General features: G+C 43.2%; 1 protein-coding gene across 4 annotated transcripts in view; it reads right to left on the reverse strand.

Annotated features, from left to right (window-relative positions):
- Window positions 1-17,059, reverse strand: part of setbp1.S (SET binding protein 1 S homeolog) — a 134,039-nt gene that overhangs the window by 28,061 nt on the left and 88,919 nt on the right. For 3 of the 4 annotated variants that reach the window (XM_018244617.2, XM_018244615.2, XM_041580655.1), the window contains one exon: window positions 460-3,907. In XM_018244617.2, coding sequence (XP_018100106.1) covers window positions 460-3,907 — 3,448 coding nt within the window. Of the gene's footprint in view, window positions 1-459; window positions 3,908-12,692; window positions 13,245-17,059 lie in introns of those variants that run through there. The other variant, XM_041580656.1, reaches the window with a different exon arrangement.

Below are 17,059 nucleotides of genomic sequence, written 5' to 3' on the forward strand. Positions count from 1 at the left end.
CATCAAGCTAAGAGGCTCATAGATATCTTTATTTCAAGATACAACTTGAAGGTTTCCATTGATTGAAGTGAGAGCGCCTGAGCTCCCAAAACATGGGCAGCATTGAGTCAAGGGCCTTACCACCCAAACATCACCACTGAACCAGACACCTATTTGATCAACCAAAATACCCTAAGGCTAGCCCCCCCCCATTTTACTTATCATACATCTGCTTTTAACACGGACAACTCAGGCCTCAGACCTAAACATTAGACTCAACTGGAGAGTTAATATTTAGAACTTCAACCCCATGGGATTTGTTTGCTCAGGGACCCCCTTCCTAGCCTTGTTCCTCCACCTTTCCACGGAGAAGACAAATGGAATGGAGCCAGTAAATAAAGCCTGAAAAAGCGAGCCTACCTAGCTTGGTAGATAGGGTTTATCACTGAAACGTAAATGTATTATCATTACTGCTCTCACCTGGTGCTGCAGCATCAAAGGCGTTTCTGTCCTTCCTGTTGATCCTAAATGACTGAATGTCTCTCTCTCTATAAGATCCAAAACCTTCAAAGCTCCGCCTTTTTCCGCTTAGATCACTGTCCCTTTTTTCATTTGCTGAACTCATTTCAACAAACAGGTCGGAACAGTCTCCCCTGGCATTGCAGTCATTATTTCCAGCATATTTTTTCAAGCAGCTATCAGAGTCGCCGTTTAGGTCCGTTTTCTCTTTAGACGATGGCCAATGCTGAGCATCGGAGAGCGACAACGATGAAAGGGTATCAACCTCGAAACAACTCTTTGACCCCCTTTGTCCAGTTTCTAAATGCTGATGCTTCTGCTTGTCTTTATGCTTACTTTTCTCATTAACGGAGGAAAGGTCTTTGCCAGACAGGTTAGGCTTTTCGTTTGCTACATGACTCGAAAAGCTGGCGGCTTTGCCTGAAAAAAGGCTGCCAAATTCACTGTGTCCCCCTAGGATACGATCTTCCTTGTGTTTGTGCTTATGTTTGTGCTTCCTTTTGTGAAGTCGGCTGCTTGAAAGACCAACTCCAGACGTTTTGGAAGTAGCCAAAGACGACTGCATGTCACCTAGCCCCATTCCTACAGAGGGTTGAAGATGTATTCCATGTTTTGTTTTAAGCTTGGCAGCAGTAGGCATCTTCATATGAGGGCTTGTGTGAAACTGAGGTGGTGGTACAGAGGGCCTCATAAATGGAGACGTTGCCCCTAGAGTGTGGGACAGATACAACGGAGCTGGATACTGACCATAATAACCAAGGTTCATCATAGGCATTGATGTGTAAGGCATTCCATATGGTGCATAGTAACTTCCGCTGGGAATAGGGTATCCAAACCCTTGCAAAAAAGGCACCTTTGTCATGGTGTCATTGGTTTTGGCAGGTCTACCACGCTTTTTCTTCGATTTCATGTCAGAGGTCCTTCGAAGGTAAAGCAATGGGTCATACTGTATATATGGCACAGGGTAATAGTGATCAAAATTAATCCTGAATATACTCGGATAAGGATTTTCATGGTAGAACGTATAGCTTCTGTGGGAGATTCTGAAGACTTGAAATTTGTTGACGAGGTCTTCAAGGTCCGCCAGAAACTGCAGGTTGTCCCTGTTCTGAAGACTTTTCCGCTTTCTCTTGTGCTTTGGCTTTTTACTACTTTCATGGGCAAGAAAGTTGTCAACAATGAGATGTTTCGGTCGGTGGCCATGCTTGCCCTTTGTGTTGGCGTCTGATGGTGTAACCTCTGGATTGTCCAGAGAACAGAAGTCAAAAGAGTACCTTCTGCGCGATTCTGAGCTTTTCTCTGCCTGATCAGAAGTGCTATTATTATCCGTACCGATTCCACTGTCACTCGGTATGGTTTCTTCACTGTGTGACTCGCTTATTGGTGACAACGTGACCTCTTTTAGGGAGCTTATCTCACATAAATGAGAAGGAGACAGAGCCATTAATCTTGGTGGAGACAACTTCCACGAACTACCAAGTATACCTTTCTGGGTTTTTGTTGGAAGAGCACTGATTGGCTGAAGATTTGGCATAGTTTTTAAATCGGAAAATATTGTATCGGTATTGGCAGGACTGAGATTGCAGTTTGAACCGATTAGCTGTGTCGTAATAGAGTGAAGAGCTGCTGGTGAAGACGCCGCAAGTGACTGCAAGTTTGAAGGCACTGCTGGGTTTTCAGGCTGGCTGGAAACAGGCCTTGAATGTTTATTGGCTGTTCTGCATTCATTTTGTAGGGGCATCTGCTCGGTTCTGGGTTTTCTTCCCCTTTTCTTGCCAATGTAGATTGTTCCCCTCTTGCTAACATTGATCTGCTTGCCTAATCTAGCATCTAAAGTTGTGGCTACAGTTGCTATTGCATTTGTTTGGGGCTGGGCTTTTGACTTTAATGCCATGCTGTTTGAGCATGACAAAATTTGGTTTAAAATATTCTTCCTTTTGAGAGTTTTCATCTTATTAATGGTTTTTATTGTTTTCTTGTCTAGCATTCCCAGCTTACCCACTTTTTTGTTAAATTCCAATTCGCTGATTGATCTTTCCATGGATGGATTTATCTGGACAAGGTTAGAGAGATTGTGTCTCCCTTTCCTCTTCTTTATACCAGGGAACTCTCTGTTAAGTGGGCTTACGGGGCTAGTTGATGTGCCCTCGTGGATAGTTTCTACAGTAAGCAAGGGTTGTTTCTTTGGTCGACCCCGCTTTTTCTTTGTTGGAGATATTACCGTAAGGCTATCTGTATTGGTATAAAGTGGGCTTGATGGTGTTATTGGGTAGGCTGAGGGAGGTTCAACCACAATTTTTTCCGACAGCAAGGCAGAGTTGTCATTGCGGTTACTGATTTTTGGCTTGACGTTTGCCCAACGTTTTTTTGATGCCAGTTTTGGATGCTGTAATTCTGGTGTTTTTGATTTTGCCATTTCTGAAATGGCTTTGGAAGGTGGTAACGGAGTCGCTACCTTCTGGAGACAAGCCATGCTGCTCAATAAAGATTTCCCTCCACCTCCATTACTCTCGGGTAACTTTGATGTGAGTTCAGTACCAAAAACTTTACCCTGTTTCATAACTCTGCTGTCTTTCTTGTTTGCCAGGATCTGCCCAATCATTTGATTTCTTACTTCGTTGATGACCATACACCCTAAAGACTGATTCTCCTGCACCTTTTTATCCACAGTAGGTTTAATATATGGTTTCTTTTTCCTTTTGTTGGCAGATGAATCAGCGTTGGTAGTTTTCATTGGAGTAGTTAATCCGACATGGCTTGAGTCACTTTCACAACTGTTTCCAGAAGATACATCCTGTCGCTGTGGTGGTGGTGCTGGTAATTTATTATCTGTAGGGTTGGGATCCTTTTTGCTTTCCGTTGTATCATGATTTTTGGGGTCCACTGCTTTTGAGTTACTTTTGCCCTTCTCGCTCTCCTTAACCTGCATGGTTTGATTTAAGTCTTTCTTCCCAACTTTTTTCTTTGCATTTCCAGATTGCTCAGGAGTCTCCCTGAGGCCGTTTTTTTGGTCTTCTGAGGGTGGGGGCCCATTACAATCAGCAGCATTGCTGGATGAAGACCCAGTGCTGATGTTGGAAGCTGACGGCATTGTACTACCATTCGTAATCTCCTTTGCATTTGATAAATTATTCCAAGAGCTACCCACATTCGATTTCTTTGACGGAGTTTTAAATGGAGCACTGGCTTCTGTACTTGGGGTCTTGGTGACACTAGATGCTTCTTTGCAAGACTCAACATTAGCAACACTACTCTGCGTCGTTGGCCCAGAGTCTGACTTTGCCAACCAATCGAGATGGTGCTGGTTACTTTTCTGCTGGTGCTTTGGTTTTAAGGAGTCATTGGCGATATCCGAAGGGGTGCTGGAGTCAAAATGCACAGTAGAATGCTTCTGCGATTTCTCATGCACCTACAAAGACAACAGAAAGGAAAGTTGTTAGAAATACACGCACAGAAAAACAGTTGTGGATTAGTAGCAATTACAATTTCCTAAGATGATGCATCCCTGCTATTACTGCTAACTGAATCAGAGGTAACCAATTATCTGGTTCGGTGAAGGCATCCTATTACTGGGACACCTACCAAGATGGGGCCAATACTTTCATAAAAACTCTATAGGCTCTTTTCCCCTACTCCCTGCTTCTTCTACTCGTTTCTCGTCTTTTCTCTACATTCCTCCTACACTTCCTTGTTCTTCTTGACCCCTCCATTCTAGACCCTCTCTCCCACTACTCTAGGCTTTCCCTAGACCAGTGATCCCCAACCAGTGTCTCGTGAGGAACATGTTGCTCTCCAACCACTTGGATGTTGCTCCCAGTGGCCTCAAAGCAGGTGCTTATTTTTGATTTCTAGGTTTGGAGGCAAGTTTTGGTTGCATGAAAAACAGATTTATGGCCAAACAGAGCCTGCTCTGGGCTGCCACTGCACATAGGGCGATCAAATAGCCAATCACAGCCCTTATTTGGCAGAATCAATACATTTTTCATGCTTGTGTTGCTCCCCAATTTTTTTATTACAGTTAAACATGTCTCACGGCTAAAAAAAAGGTTGGGGACCCCTGCCCTAGACCTTTCTTTCTCCTCTAGACTTCATCTCTTTCATTGCCTTCTCCCCACAACTTCTCCAATCAAAGTATCTTCACATCTTCCATCCCATAACTCCTCTGCCAACCCACTCCATCTTCCATGGTGCTCTTCACATACACGTTTTGCTCCTTCTCTTATCAATGGGCCCCTTTCCCTCCACCCCATTGTATTATTCACGAGCCACTGGTGAGGAATCACAGACTCAGGCTAATGCAGTTCTATGGTATCTCCAAAAAAGCTGGGCCACCTTCAGCTTGCTACACCCCAATGATCTCAGAATGCCACAAAACTGTCCAAACCTCTGCGGGCTTCCAGTAAGAAGGTTACCATACAAGTCTAACGGGAAAAACGAAACTGCAAAAGTTCATAAAACTTACAAGGGAAATCGTTATACTTTCACCTCTTAATATTTCCGTCAAAAAAATGAAATATGGAAATACGTACATTAGCATTTCACTGTAACGTCCCATTTATTAGGTTTTTAAATACGTTTTCATGATCATTCCTAAATTATAGGAAGCCAAACAAGCAGGCACAAATGAATGTTTTATAAGTATTTTAGTGGCGTGAGTCATAAAGATCAGCCAGAGGAAGTCACCTGATGCTGTTGGTACACGGTGTGCCAAATGCAAGAGAACAGGCAATAAATCACGGCTAATGAATGCATCCAAAGCTATTTTCTTGCGGCTCAGTCTGTAAACCTTTGTTCCCTTTGCTCAACTCTGCCTTTATTTAATGCCTTCCCCCCGCTCTGCATTTTCAAAATTTTTTCATAAATAAAAAGGGGGAATGTTGGGGGGACAGAATATGGGTTGCACCGGAGTACTGGCACATTTTTTCGGGACCAACCTCTATTTACAGATTTATCGGCGTGGTTGTTGGATGATCAACAGATGAGTATAAATCACACATGGCTGCCATTACTCTCTGGGGAGTAAGTAACAGACATTTAATACTTTGCTGATTTTTTTCTAGTATAAGGAGACAGGGCTGTGCTATTTCCAAACACAGAGATGACGGGAATGAAAGTCTCCTGACATTAGGGATGTCCTTTGGGATTGAGGAAAACAATATGGTGGCTCCCCATGCCAAATATACAGGTATGGGATCCTTTATCCGGTCATCCGTTATCTAGAAAGCTCCGAATTACAGCAAAGCCGTCTCCCACAGACTCAATTATTATCAAATAATTCCGATTTTTAAAACTGATTTCCTTTTTCTTCAGTAATAATAAAACAGTAACTTGAACTTGATCCCAACTAAGATATAATTAATCCTTATTGGAGGCAAAACCAGCCTATTGGGTTTATTTAATGTTTATATGATTTTCTAGTAGACTTAAGGTATGAAGATCCCTTATCCAGAAAAACCCACGCCCCAAGCATTCCCGGATAACACTCCCATAACTCCCTATACCTTAGTTGATATCAAGTACAAGGTAAGGTTTTATTATTACACAATGAAACCTAAAGGCCATGCCAAACAGACCCCTCATAGTGTTACCCTGATACATTTGCCCTTTATTAGATAAAAAAATCTCTGACAAATCTCAGATTTTTCAGGCAGCAAGCGCTGGCCAAGCTCTTTCAGGAGCTCTAATGTAATGCCATTGGCTTAGATGCCTGGATGCAGAATTCCGAGCCAAATTGACGGCCTCTTTCTCGACACGGAGCTTCCGCGGCACTGACCCAAAACAAAATAAAGAGACACCCCCTAGGGGCCCGGGTAGTTGCTTCGACTGGGATGACAAGTAATCATTTCCAGTTTTCACTGTTGCAGTGGAGCTTACAATCTAATTATACATCCACACACATGTTCTGATATCTATGTATCTCTGGCCCCAAGCACGGACAGGTCTGGGGGAGGGGGGCAGGCAGCAGAGGCAACTGCATAAGGCAAAAATCTTTTGGGGTGCAATTAGCATTTATAATCCAGAACAACCGCAGCTCCTGCTCATTCCTCCACCTCCCTGTGTGTGTGTCAGGCAGTGGGTAGTGGGGTGGCAGTGCCACAGATCCCCAAATAGGGGTGCACCAAATCCAGGATTCAGTTGGTGATTCAGCCGTATCCTCCTCCCCGAAGAACCGAACCTAAATCCGCATATGCAAATTAGGGGCGGAGCGAAATTGCGTGACATTTGTTGCAAAACAAATAAAGACATTTCCCCCTAATTTTGCACATGCAAATTAGGATTCGGTTCGGTATCCGGCAGAGTCTTTTGGGAAGGCTTCAGCTGAATCCAAACTAATGGATTTGGTGCATCCCTAACCCCCCAAAAAATCTATAATTCCCTTCCTCTTTATTTTTGCGGCACAGGCTGAACGCAGAGCCCCGACGCACGGCACAAACAAGACTTTCGGCACAACCAGCTGCCTGCGGACTGGATCCACCCGTTCCCTGTACAATTATAGGACCTATTATCCAGAAAGCGGGGGTTCCTGATTAATGGATCTTTCCATAATTTGGATCTTCTTTAGTTTACGAATAAATCATTTAAACAGAAATAAACCCAATTAATTAATTATATCTTGGTTGGGATCAGGTACAAGCTACTGTTTTATTATTACACAGAAAAAGGAAATCATTTGTAAAAATGTGATTATTTGATTATAATGGAGTCTATGGGAGACGGCCTTTCCGTATTTCGTATTTTTTCCTGTACTGTTTTATTATTACAGATAAAAAGGATTTTTTTTTTTAATTTAAATTATTCAGATTAAACTGGGTCTTTGGGAGATAGCCTTCCCATAGTTCGGAGCTTTCTGTATAACAGGTTTCTGTATAGCGGATCCCATACCTGTACGACGCCATGTTCTTGAAAATATAACTATCGGAGGTGCCTGAAACTGCAAAGGTAAAGCCCAGTAAGTACTGGATAATAATAACTGGTACGTGGGACGGACTTTCATCTTGTGGTGTTGCTGGTGAATTAATGAGCCTTTCCCACAGTAAAACACACGTCTGATTTATGGGAAAATCAAAGGCCCTGCTGAGTCACAGACAGTGCAAAGAATACGGACAGTTCTGAAATATGGTGTTTGTTACTGTAACGAATCAATTACTCCCCAGAAAGGCCAAACAGCTTTTACAGTGAATTTCCTGCCTCTAATGACCGACTTATCAGGGCTTAGATACTGTACTTCATTTCCCAGAAGCCTTAGAGTATCACTCATGTATTATAAGGGATAATGTACCCCCTACTGTAAATGATAAGGATATTAGAAGTCACTGAGGGGTTGTTCTGTGACCATATAAAGGCACAAGGCTGCAGGCTGAGTTATACAGGGAACTCTGAGTATCACTCATATATTATAAGGGATAATGTACCCCCTACTGTAAATGATAAGGATATTAGAAGTCACTGAGGGGTTGTTCTGTGACCATATAAAGACACAAGGCTGCAGGCTGAGTTATACAGGGAACTCTGAGTATCACTCATGTATTATAAGGGATAATGTACCCCCTACTGTAAATGATAAGGATATTAGAAGTCACTGAGGGGTTGTTCTGTGACCATATAAAGACACAAGGCTGCAGGCTGAGTTATACAGGGAACTCTGAGTATCACTCATGTATTATAAGGGATAATGTACCCCCTACTGTAAATGATAAGGATATTAGAAGTCACTGAGGGGTTGTTCTGTGACCATATAAAGGCACAGGGACAAAAGTTTATATATTTTTGTTCTTTACTACAGGTCATGTAAGGTGGCCAGGCAACTGGCAGTTAAGCAGGTTAAAAAAAAAAAGTTAAAAGGTTGAACTTGATGGACACGTTTCTTTCTTCAACCTTACTTACTATCTTACTCCCGTGGAGATTGTTACAGATCTACAGCTAATATGGCCTTTACATTGAGAAAAAAACAGAGGAAACAGATGGCGAGGTTTGTTTTTGGTTATCACGGCTATTTTCCTTGTCACTGGAGAAGTCGATAAGAAAAGAGAAAATCAATAGCTCAGGCTCGTTTGAGAAAAATGAGAAGGAATCCGCTTTGTGCTGCAAGAAAAGGGCTGCGAGTTCCCCGTGTCACTAACAAATAAATGATTAATGGGGAAAACAGACACCGGCCATAGAAAGTGTTACGGGGGGTAATGAAATGTGTAATATCTTATTACTTTATATAAAACACCATCTCTCCCTACTATACCTGCTATCCCACAGTCACACTCCCTTCCCAGAGACTATTATCCACTGTTACTATAGACACCATCTCTCCCTACTATACCTGCTATCCCACAGTCACACTCCCTTCCCAGAGACTATTATCCACTGTTACTATAGGCACCATCTCTCCCTACTATACCTGCTATCCCACAGTCACACTCCCTTCCCAGAGACTATTATCCACTGTTACTATAGGCACCATCTCTCCCTACTATACCTGCTATCCCACAGTCACACTCCCTTCCCAGAGACTATTATCCACTGTTACTATAGACACCATCTCTCTCCCTACTATACCTGCTATCCCACAGCCACACTCCCTTCCCAGAGATTATTATCTACTGTTACTATAGACACCATCTCTCCCTACTATACCTGCTATCCCACAGTCACACTCCCTTCCCAGAGACTATTATCTCACTGTTACTATAGACACCATCTCTCCCTACTATACCTGCTATCCCACAGTCACACTCCCTTCCCAGAGACTATTATCCACTGTTACTATAGACACCATCTCTCCCTACTATACCTGCTATCCCACAGTCACACTCCCTTCCCAGAGACTATTATCCACTGTTACTATAGACACCATCTCTCCCTACTATACCTGCTATCCCACAGTCACACTCCCTTCCCAGAGACTATTATCCACTGTTACTATAGACACATCTCTCCCTACTATACCTGCTATCCCACAGTCACACTCCCTTCCCAGAGACTATTATCCACTGTTACTATAGGCACCATCTCTCCCTACTATACCTGTTATCCCACAGTCACACTCCCTTCCCAGAGACTATTATCCACTGTTACTATAGACACCATCTCTCCCTACTATACCTGCTATCCCACAGTCACACTCCCTTCCCAGAGACTATTATCCACTGTTACTATAGACACATCTCTCCCTACTATACCTGCTATCCCACAGTCACACTCCCTTCCCAGAGACTATTATCCACTGTTACTATAGACACCATCTCTCCCTACTATACCTGCTATCCCACAGTCACACTCCCTTCCCAGAGACTATTATCCACTGTTACTATAGGCACCATCTCTCCCTACTATACCTGTTATCCCACAGTCACACTCCCTTCCCAGAGACTATTATCCACTGTTACTATAGACACCATCTCTCCCTACTATACCTGCTATCCCACAGTCACACTCCCTTCCCAGAGACTATTATCCACTGTTACTATAGACACATCTCTCCCTACTATACCTGTTATCCACAGTCACACTCCCTTCCAGAGACTATTATCCACTGTTACTATAGACACCATCTCTCCCTACTATACCTGCTATCCCACAGTCACACTCCCTTCCCAGAGACTATTATCCACTGTTACTATAGACACATCTCTCCCTACTATACCTGCTATCCCACAGTCACACTCCCTTCCCAGAGACTATTATCCACTGTTACTATAGACACATCTCTCCCTACTATACCTGCTATCCCACAGTCACACTCCCTTCCCAGAGACTATTATCCACTGTTACTATAGACACCATCTCTCCCTACTATACCTGCTATCCCACAGTCACACTCCCTTCCCAGAGACTATTATCCACTGTTACTATAGACACCATCTCTCCCTACTATACCTGCTATCCCACAGTCACACTCCCTTCCCAGAGACTATTATCCACTGTTACTATAGACACCATCTCTCCCTACTATACCTGCTATCCCACAGTCACACTCCTTCCAGAGACTATTATCACTGTTTACTATAGCACATCTCTCCCTACTTACTGCTATCCCACAGTCACACTCCCTTCCCAAGACTATTATCCACTGTTACTATAGCATCTCTCCCTACTATACTGCTATCCACAGTCACACTCCTTTCCAGAGACTATATCCCACTGTTACTATAGACACGCATCTCTCCCTACTATACCTGCTATCCCCCAGTCACACTCCCTTCCCAGAGACTATTATCACTGTTACTATAGAACACCATCTCTCCCTACTATACTGCTATCCTACAGTCACACTCCCTTCCTAGAGACTATTATCCCACTGTTACTATAGACACCATCTCTCCCTACTATACCTGCTATCCCACAGTCACACTCCCTTCCCAGAGACCATTATCCACAGTTACAATAGACACCATCTCTCCCTACTCACTCCTGTCCTTTCACGATTATTTTCTGTCCTGTGCTGATTTGGAGCAATAAATCCTCCAGACTAGGAAGTGAGCGGCACAGTAATTCCTTTGCGGAGAAACAGTACTTATAGTATCGTATATCATTGGATCTTTCTATGTTTGGAGACTCGCTGTGTAATTAATATAACGCTCAGACAAATAACCAGCACTTTACTCACATGACGGGAATGGATGTAAAAGAAAAGAATCTGAAGCCAATGGTACGTGCCTGGTGCAGACACATTGTTGGATGTTGGAGGACCCCTTGGCCGTTGGTGACAGTCGGTTTTCAGGCGTTGGGTCTGTTTAATCTCACATCAGCGGAAATAAAATAAAAGCCTTTTTAAGGCCCATTTTTTGAAGTGCAACAAATTCCTGTGAAACGGTTTAGTTGTTTAAGTGATCGCCAACCAGAATTCCCACCAGATCTCTCAGTGCTAATGAGCATCTAATCCTCGGAAATATTTTTCCATTGATTTTTTTTTAATTAAAGGGAGAAAATACACTGAGTAATGTACAAGTCCTGTCATCTCTCTTTCGCAGCTCAAGGAAGAGTCTGAATCACTTTGCAGTTTATTAATCCTTTAATCCGCAAAGGAATTTCCCCTTGTTTATACTTCTAGCGTGGCCACCTTACAGTGAGCTCCGGAAGTCAACGGCCAACCCCCATCCGAAAGACGGACTTGACACAGAGGAAAACAGTATGGGACATATAAACATATGACCACTGTCCCTTCAGCCAATGACTACCACCGGTTCATCGGAACAAGACCATGTGATGCTTTCCACAAACCAGATGATTAGAAGAAACCATTCTCACACCAGAAGTAGATCATAGCACATGGTCAAGATGGGAACCACTTTAGAAGGTTGTCTAATATCTTCTACTTTTGACTTTTGAACAGGGATTGCTGCCCCTGGCAACCAAAAAACTATTCCGTCAGGCCCACATTTTATTTTTGTTATTACTTTTATTCAATGAACTGCAAACTCAATTGCATTGTACTTGGTCTGAATTAACTTATAGAACAATGTATGGCCACTCTTCATCAAGCTGGATGGATGGGCATTGTATGAGTATTTTTTTGGAGCACAACTTTTGCATAACTAGTTGTTTCAAGTCCCTTTTTGGGTTCCACCATATGTTTGTGCCCCCCTCCCCCTTCCTTCAAGAAACACTTGACCCAGAACAAATGGCCCCAAACCTTTTAAGACAGGACATCAAGAGAGCCCCTCAAGTTGGCCATACATGGAAAGATTAGTTGGATGATGAATGCAAACAAGACCAGTTAGGCCAACCAGGTGAAGGCCAAATCAAGCTGATCGGATTGCTCGGACTCCAGGCTGACCATTTTAATAGGGGCCTACAGTGTGTTGACCTGTTTGGAGAAGATCATATCTCAGCCAATGCAGTGATCACCCAATAAAGGTTCTCAAGGCTAATTGAGAAATATGATCATTTATCAGTCCATTCTTTGGTCACCATACATAGGCCATTAAGCAGCAGTGTAAGCTAAACAGTAAATCTTACTGGCTTTACACATGCTATTATGGGATGCTACTGAGGGGCATCAAAACATGAACAACAAATGCCCAGGACAGCCCATACAGCTTCTCATCATTTATATACATGGGGAGGATTTAGGGGATAGATATCGCTCAGACAACTGACAGTTGGTGAGCATTTGCCGCATTACAAATTGGCGAGGTTTTCAAGGCTGTCCATTAGGTCACCAGGAGTGAAAACTAGACGGGCGTTTAGCAAGAGAATGGTACCTTCATGTTTGTCATTGGCATCCCAGAAGCTCACATCAGAGGGCTAATCGTGTCATCCGATGCCTTGACTTCGGTTCGACTCTAACCATGTTTTTCTCCTGTTTCAGGTCGGTTTTCTTCCTCCCTCCCAACAAGGAACAGAAGAGTGCGTTCAGGTACGCAGCGGCTCTGAGTGACTCATGAGATAAGAGGTTTTGGCAGGAGCCAGTGAAATCGGAGGCCCAGGCCCACACAGCCGTGCCAAATAAATTAGATTGAGGCACAAATTTCACAAATCTGCTGCGCTGTTCTTCTGGGTTTCAAAAGTAGCTCCTGTTCCCCTTCCCAGCGCTCCGGCTAATGAGTGCAAAACTATTTTTATCTCCCCACCGTGGGCAGCCTTAAAAATAGAAACAAGTCCGTAACAGCTCTATAGATGGAGGGGAGACCTAAATGCCAAGGCCGGCTGGAAATCAGAGGTGGGATTTCACTCAGAAAAAACAACATTGTGCAATGAGATGTTGCTGCACCGAGGCACGGCCATGGCTACACTACATCACTGATACTTAAAGTAGAAGGAAAGCTACAGAGGCATTTTATTGCCAATAGATTAGCCACAATAATGCTATTTTATTCTGCAGAATGTTTTATCACACCTGAGTAAAAAGCTCTAGAAGCTCTCTTTAGGATAGCAGCTGCCATATTAGCTTGTTGTCACATCACTTCCTGCCGAGTCTACCTGCTCACTTATAGCTCTTGGCTCAGATTACAGCAGAGAAGGAAGAGGAGGAGGGAATCCGTTACCTAACATGTATGGTATGTTTGTGTGCACCGTGAATTGTAAGATCCCAGGGGGCGGCCCTTATTTTTTAAAATGGCAGTTTTCTATTTATGATTACCCAATGGCACATACTACTAAAAAAGTATATTATTATGAAAAAGGTTCATTTACATGAAGCAGGGGTTTAGATATGAGCTGTTTTATGCAATATCTTTTTATAGAGACCTACACGGTTCAGGGGTATAGTTTTTCTTTAAAACAAGAGGCAAAGCAGGAATGAGCCAATAAAAGCTGAAGACCTGTCCCTCTAGTCTAGAACATGGCAGACATTGACTTTGCTCTAGACCCCCCTCCCCCACCAATAGGCCCACTTGGGTGAGAACCCATCAATAACAGATCATATAAAACAGAAAAATAATTATTTCTTAGAATATACAGCCCTCCGACAGTTGTTTCACTGCAACTCCCAATGTCTCTCCAACAGTCAACAGAAAGACGTGTCCATAGTTTAGGATCCGTTATCTGGAAACCGGTTATCCAGAAAGCTCTGAATTACAGAAAGGCCGTCTCCCATCGGCTCCGTTTTATCCGAATAATCCACATTTTTAAAAACGATTTCCTTTTTCTGTGTAATAATAGTCCCATAGCTGTGTTGAGTAGGAGCTGCCATATTGCTTCTCTTGAAGAAGGTATTCCCCACTGACCTTTAGGGCATAAAAAACCCCAGAGGTGTAATATACTTTTTTTAATATTTCTTTTATTTTTCCCTAATTGGGTGAGAAATAAAAATCTTTTTTTTTTTTTTTTTTTTTTTAATCTTAAAGGGATCCTGTCATCGGAAAACATGTTTTTTTTCAAAATGCATCAGTTAATAGTGCTACTCCAGCAGAATTCTGCACTGAAATCCATTTCTCAAAAGAGCAAACAGAGTTTTTTTATATTCAATTTTGAAATCTGACATGGGGCTAGACATTTTGTCAATTTCCCAGCTGCCCCTGGTCATGTGACTTGTGCCTGCACTTTAGGAGAAAAATGCTTTCTGGCAGGCTGCTGTTTTTCCTTCTCAATGTAACTGAATGTGTCTCAGAGGGACATGGGATTATACTATTGAGTGTTGTTCTTAGATCTACCAGGCAGCTGTTATCTTGTGTTAGGGAGCTGCGATCTGGTTACCTTCCCATTGTTCTGTTGTTTGGCTGCTGGGGGGGAGGGAGGGGGTGATATCACTCCAACTTGCAGTACAGCAGTAAAGAGTGACCGAAGTTTATCAGAGCACTAGTCACATGACTTGGGGCAGCTGGGAAATTGACAAAATGTCTAGCCCCATGTCAGATTTCAAAATTGAATATAAAAAAACCTGTTTGCTCTTTTGAGAAATGGATTTCAGTGCAGAATTCTGCTGGAGCTGCACTATTAACTGATTCATTTTGGAAAAAAAATTTTTCCCATGACCTCTTGTGAAAATGACGCATTTTGTGCAGCCTGCTCGGCTCCACTGGAGACCCCTCTGGATGAATCATTCTATAATCTCGCAGGACAGGAGACTTGCGATACACACAAGAGAATGGGAGATATCTGCTCAATTACAGACACACGATTAATTATCGTCGCAGGCGTTGGGCTGAGTAGGAACGAGCTGAACTGAAGCTGCAGATGGTCTCCTGCTACTGCCCCCCAACATCAGACAAGCAAAGTCTTTATATAGATCCGAGCAGCTGTCGTGTTACACTGGGGGATGTATTGGCAAATGAGGAGAACAGGCTCTCGCTACATTGACTCAAGAGTCAGAACCATTAAACAGAATGGGATAAACACCGATAATTTGCAGTTTTATACACAACTTTACACCGACTGCAACAAATACACACTTGTAATTCTTATTACCCAAAAATTGTTTTGGGCTGAAGTTCCCCTTTGATAATTTTTTTTTTTTTTAAATATCTCGGAGATTCTCCTGTTTATGTTTTAACCAGTTTTACAGGCGTCGACACCGACTACTGGTCACCTACAAAGACAAAAAACAAAAAAGCAAAAGGCAACAAAGACTGTAAATGGTGTAACCGCAAGAAGCTCTCACTTGCCTGAGACCGTTCCTAAGCCCCTGGGCATTAAAGAGAATATTCAGAGAAAAGAGATTTCATGGGAATAGATCGTCACCTTGTCCCTCTAATCCTGAGAACTGTGTCTAAAGAGATTTACGCTCCACTGCTCCTGCCTCTGTACAAAGGCCAATGGAGTTAGAAAAACTGAGGTCAGAACAGAGAGTTATTGCCAAGTTACAGTAGAATCTATTTCACTTGATAGAATTACAGTGACGCTCCCACCTACACTGGGGTACAGGGCCCGAGGGGCCACACACATCTCTGACGGGGAGGAGAAGGTTGAAACCAGGACCGACTGAGCAGTATATAGCGGAGCCTTGTATAACAGCTTTATATACAGCAAACACCCAACTCACAAGAGGGAGAATAGTAGGTATAGTAGGGAGAGATGGTGTCTATAGTAACAGTGGATAATAGTCTCTGGGAAGGGAGTGTGACTGTGGGATAGCAGGTATAGTAGGGAGAGATGGTGCCTATAGTAACAGTGGATAATAGTCTCTGGGAAGGGAGTGTGACTGTGGGATAGCAGGTATAGTAGGGAGAGATGGTGTCTATAGTAACAGTGGATAATAGTCTCTGGGAAGGGAGTGTGACTGTGGGATAGCAGGTATAGTAGGGAGAGATGGTGTCTATAGTAACAGTGGGATAATAGTCTCTGGGAAGGGAGTGTGACTGTGGGATAGCAGGTATAGTAGGGAGAGATGGTGCCTATAGTAACAGTGGATAATAGTCTCTGGGAAGGGAGTGTGACTGTGGGATAGCAGGTATAGTAGGGAGAGATGGTGCCTATAGTAACAGTGGATAATAGTCTCTGGGAAGGGAGTGTGACTGTGGGATAGCAGGTATAGTAGGGAGAGATGATGCCTATAGTAACAGTGGATAATAGTCTCTGGGAAGGGAGTGTGACTGTGGGATAGCAGGTATAGTAGGGAGAGATGGTGCCTATAGTAACAGTGGGATAATAGTCTCTGGGAAGGGAGTGTGACTGTGGGATAGCAGGTATAGTAGGGAGAGATGGTGCCTATAGTAACAGTGGGATAATAGTCTCTGGGAAGGGAGTGTGACTGTGGGATAGCAGGTATAGTAGGGAGAGATGGTGCCTATAGTAACAGTGGATAATAGTCTCTGGGAAGGGAGTGTGACTGTGGGATAGCAGGTATAGTAGGGAGAGATGGTGCCTATAGTAACAGTGGGATAATAGACTCTGGGAAGGGAGTGTGACTGTGGGATAGCAGTTATAGTAGGGAGAGATGGTGCCTATAGTAACAGTGGATAATAGTCTCTGGGAAGGGAGTGTGACTGTGAGATAGCAGGTATAGTAGGGAGAGATTGTACCTATAGTAACAGTGGGATAATAGTCTCTGGGAAGGGAGTGTGACTGTGGGATAGCAGGTATAGTAGGGAGAGATGGTGCCTATAGTAACAGTGGATAATAGTCTCTGGGAAGGGAGTGTGACTGTGGGATAGCAGTTATAGTAGGGAGAGATGGTGCCTATAGTAACAGT

Source organism: Xenopus laevis, chromosome 1S, assembly GCF_017654675.1.
Source record: "Xenopus laevis strain J_2021 chromosome 1S, Xenopus_laevis_v10.1, whole genome shotgun sequence".
NCBI classification, from domain to species: Eukaryota; Metazoa; Chordata; class Amphibia; order Anura; family Pipidae; genus Xenopus; species Xenopus laevis.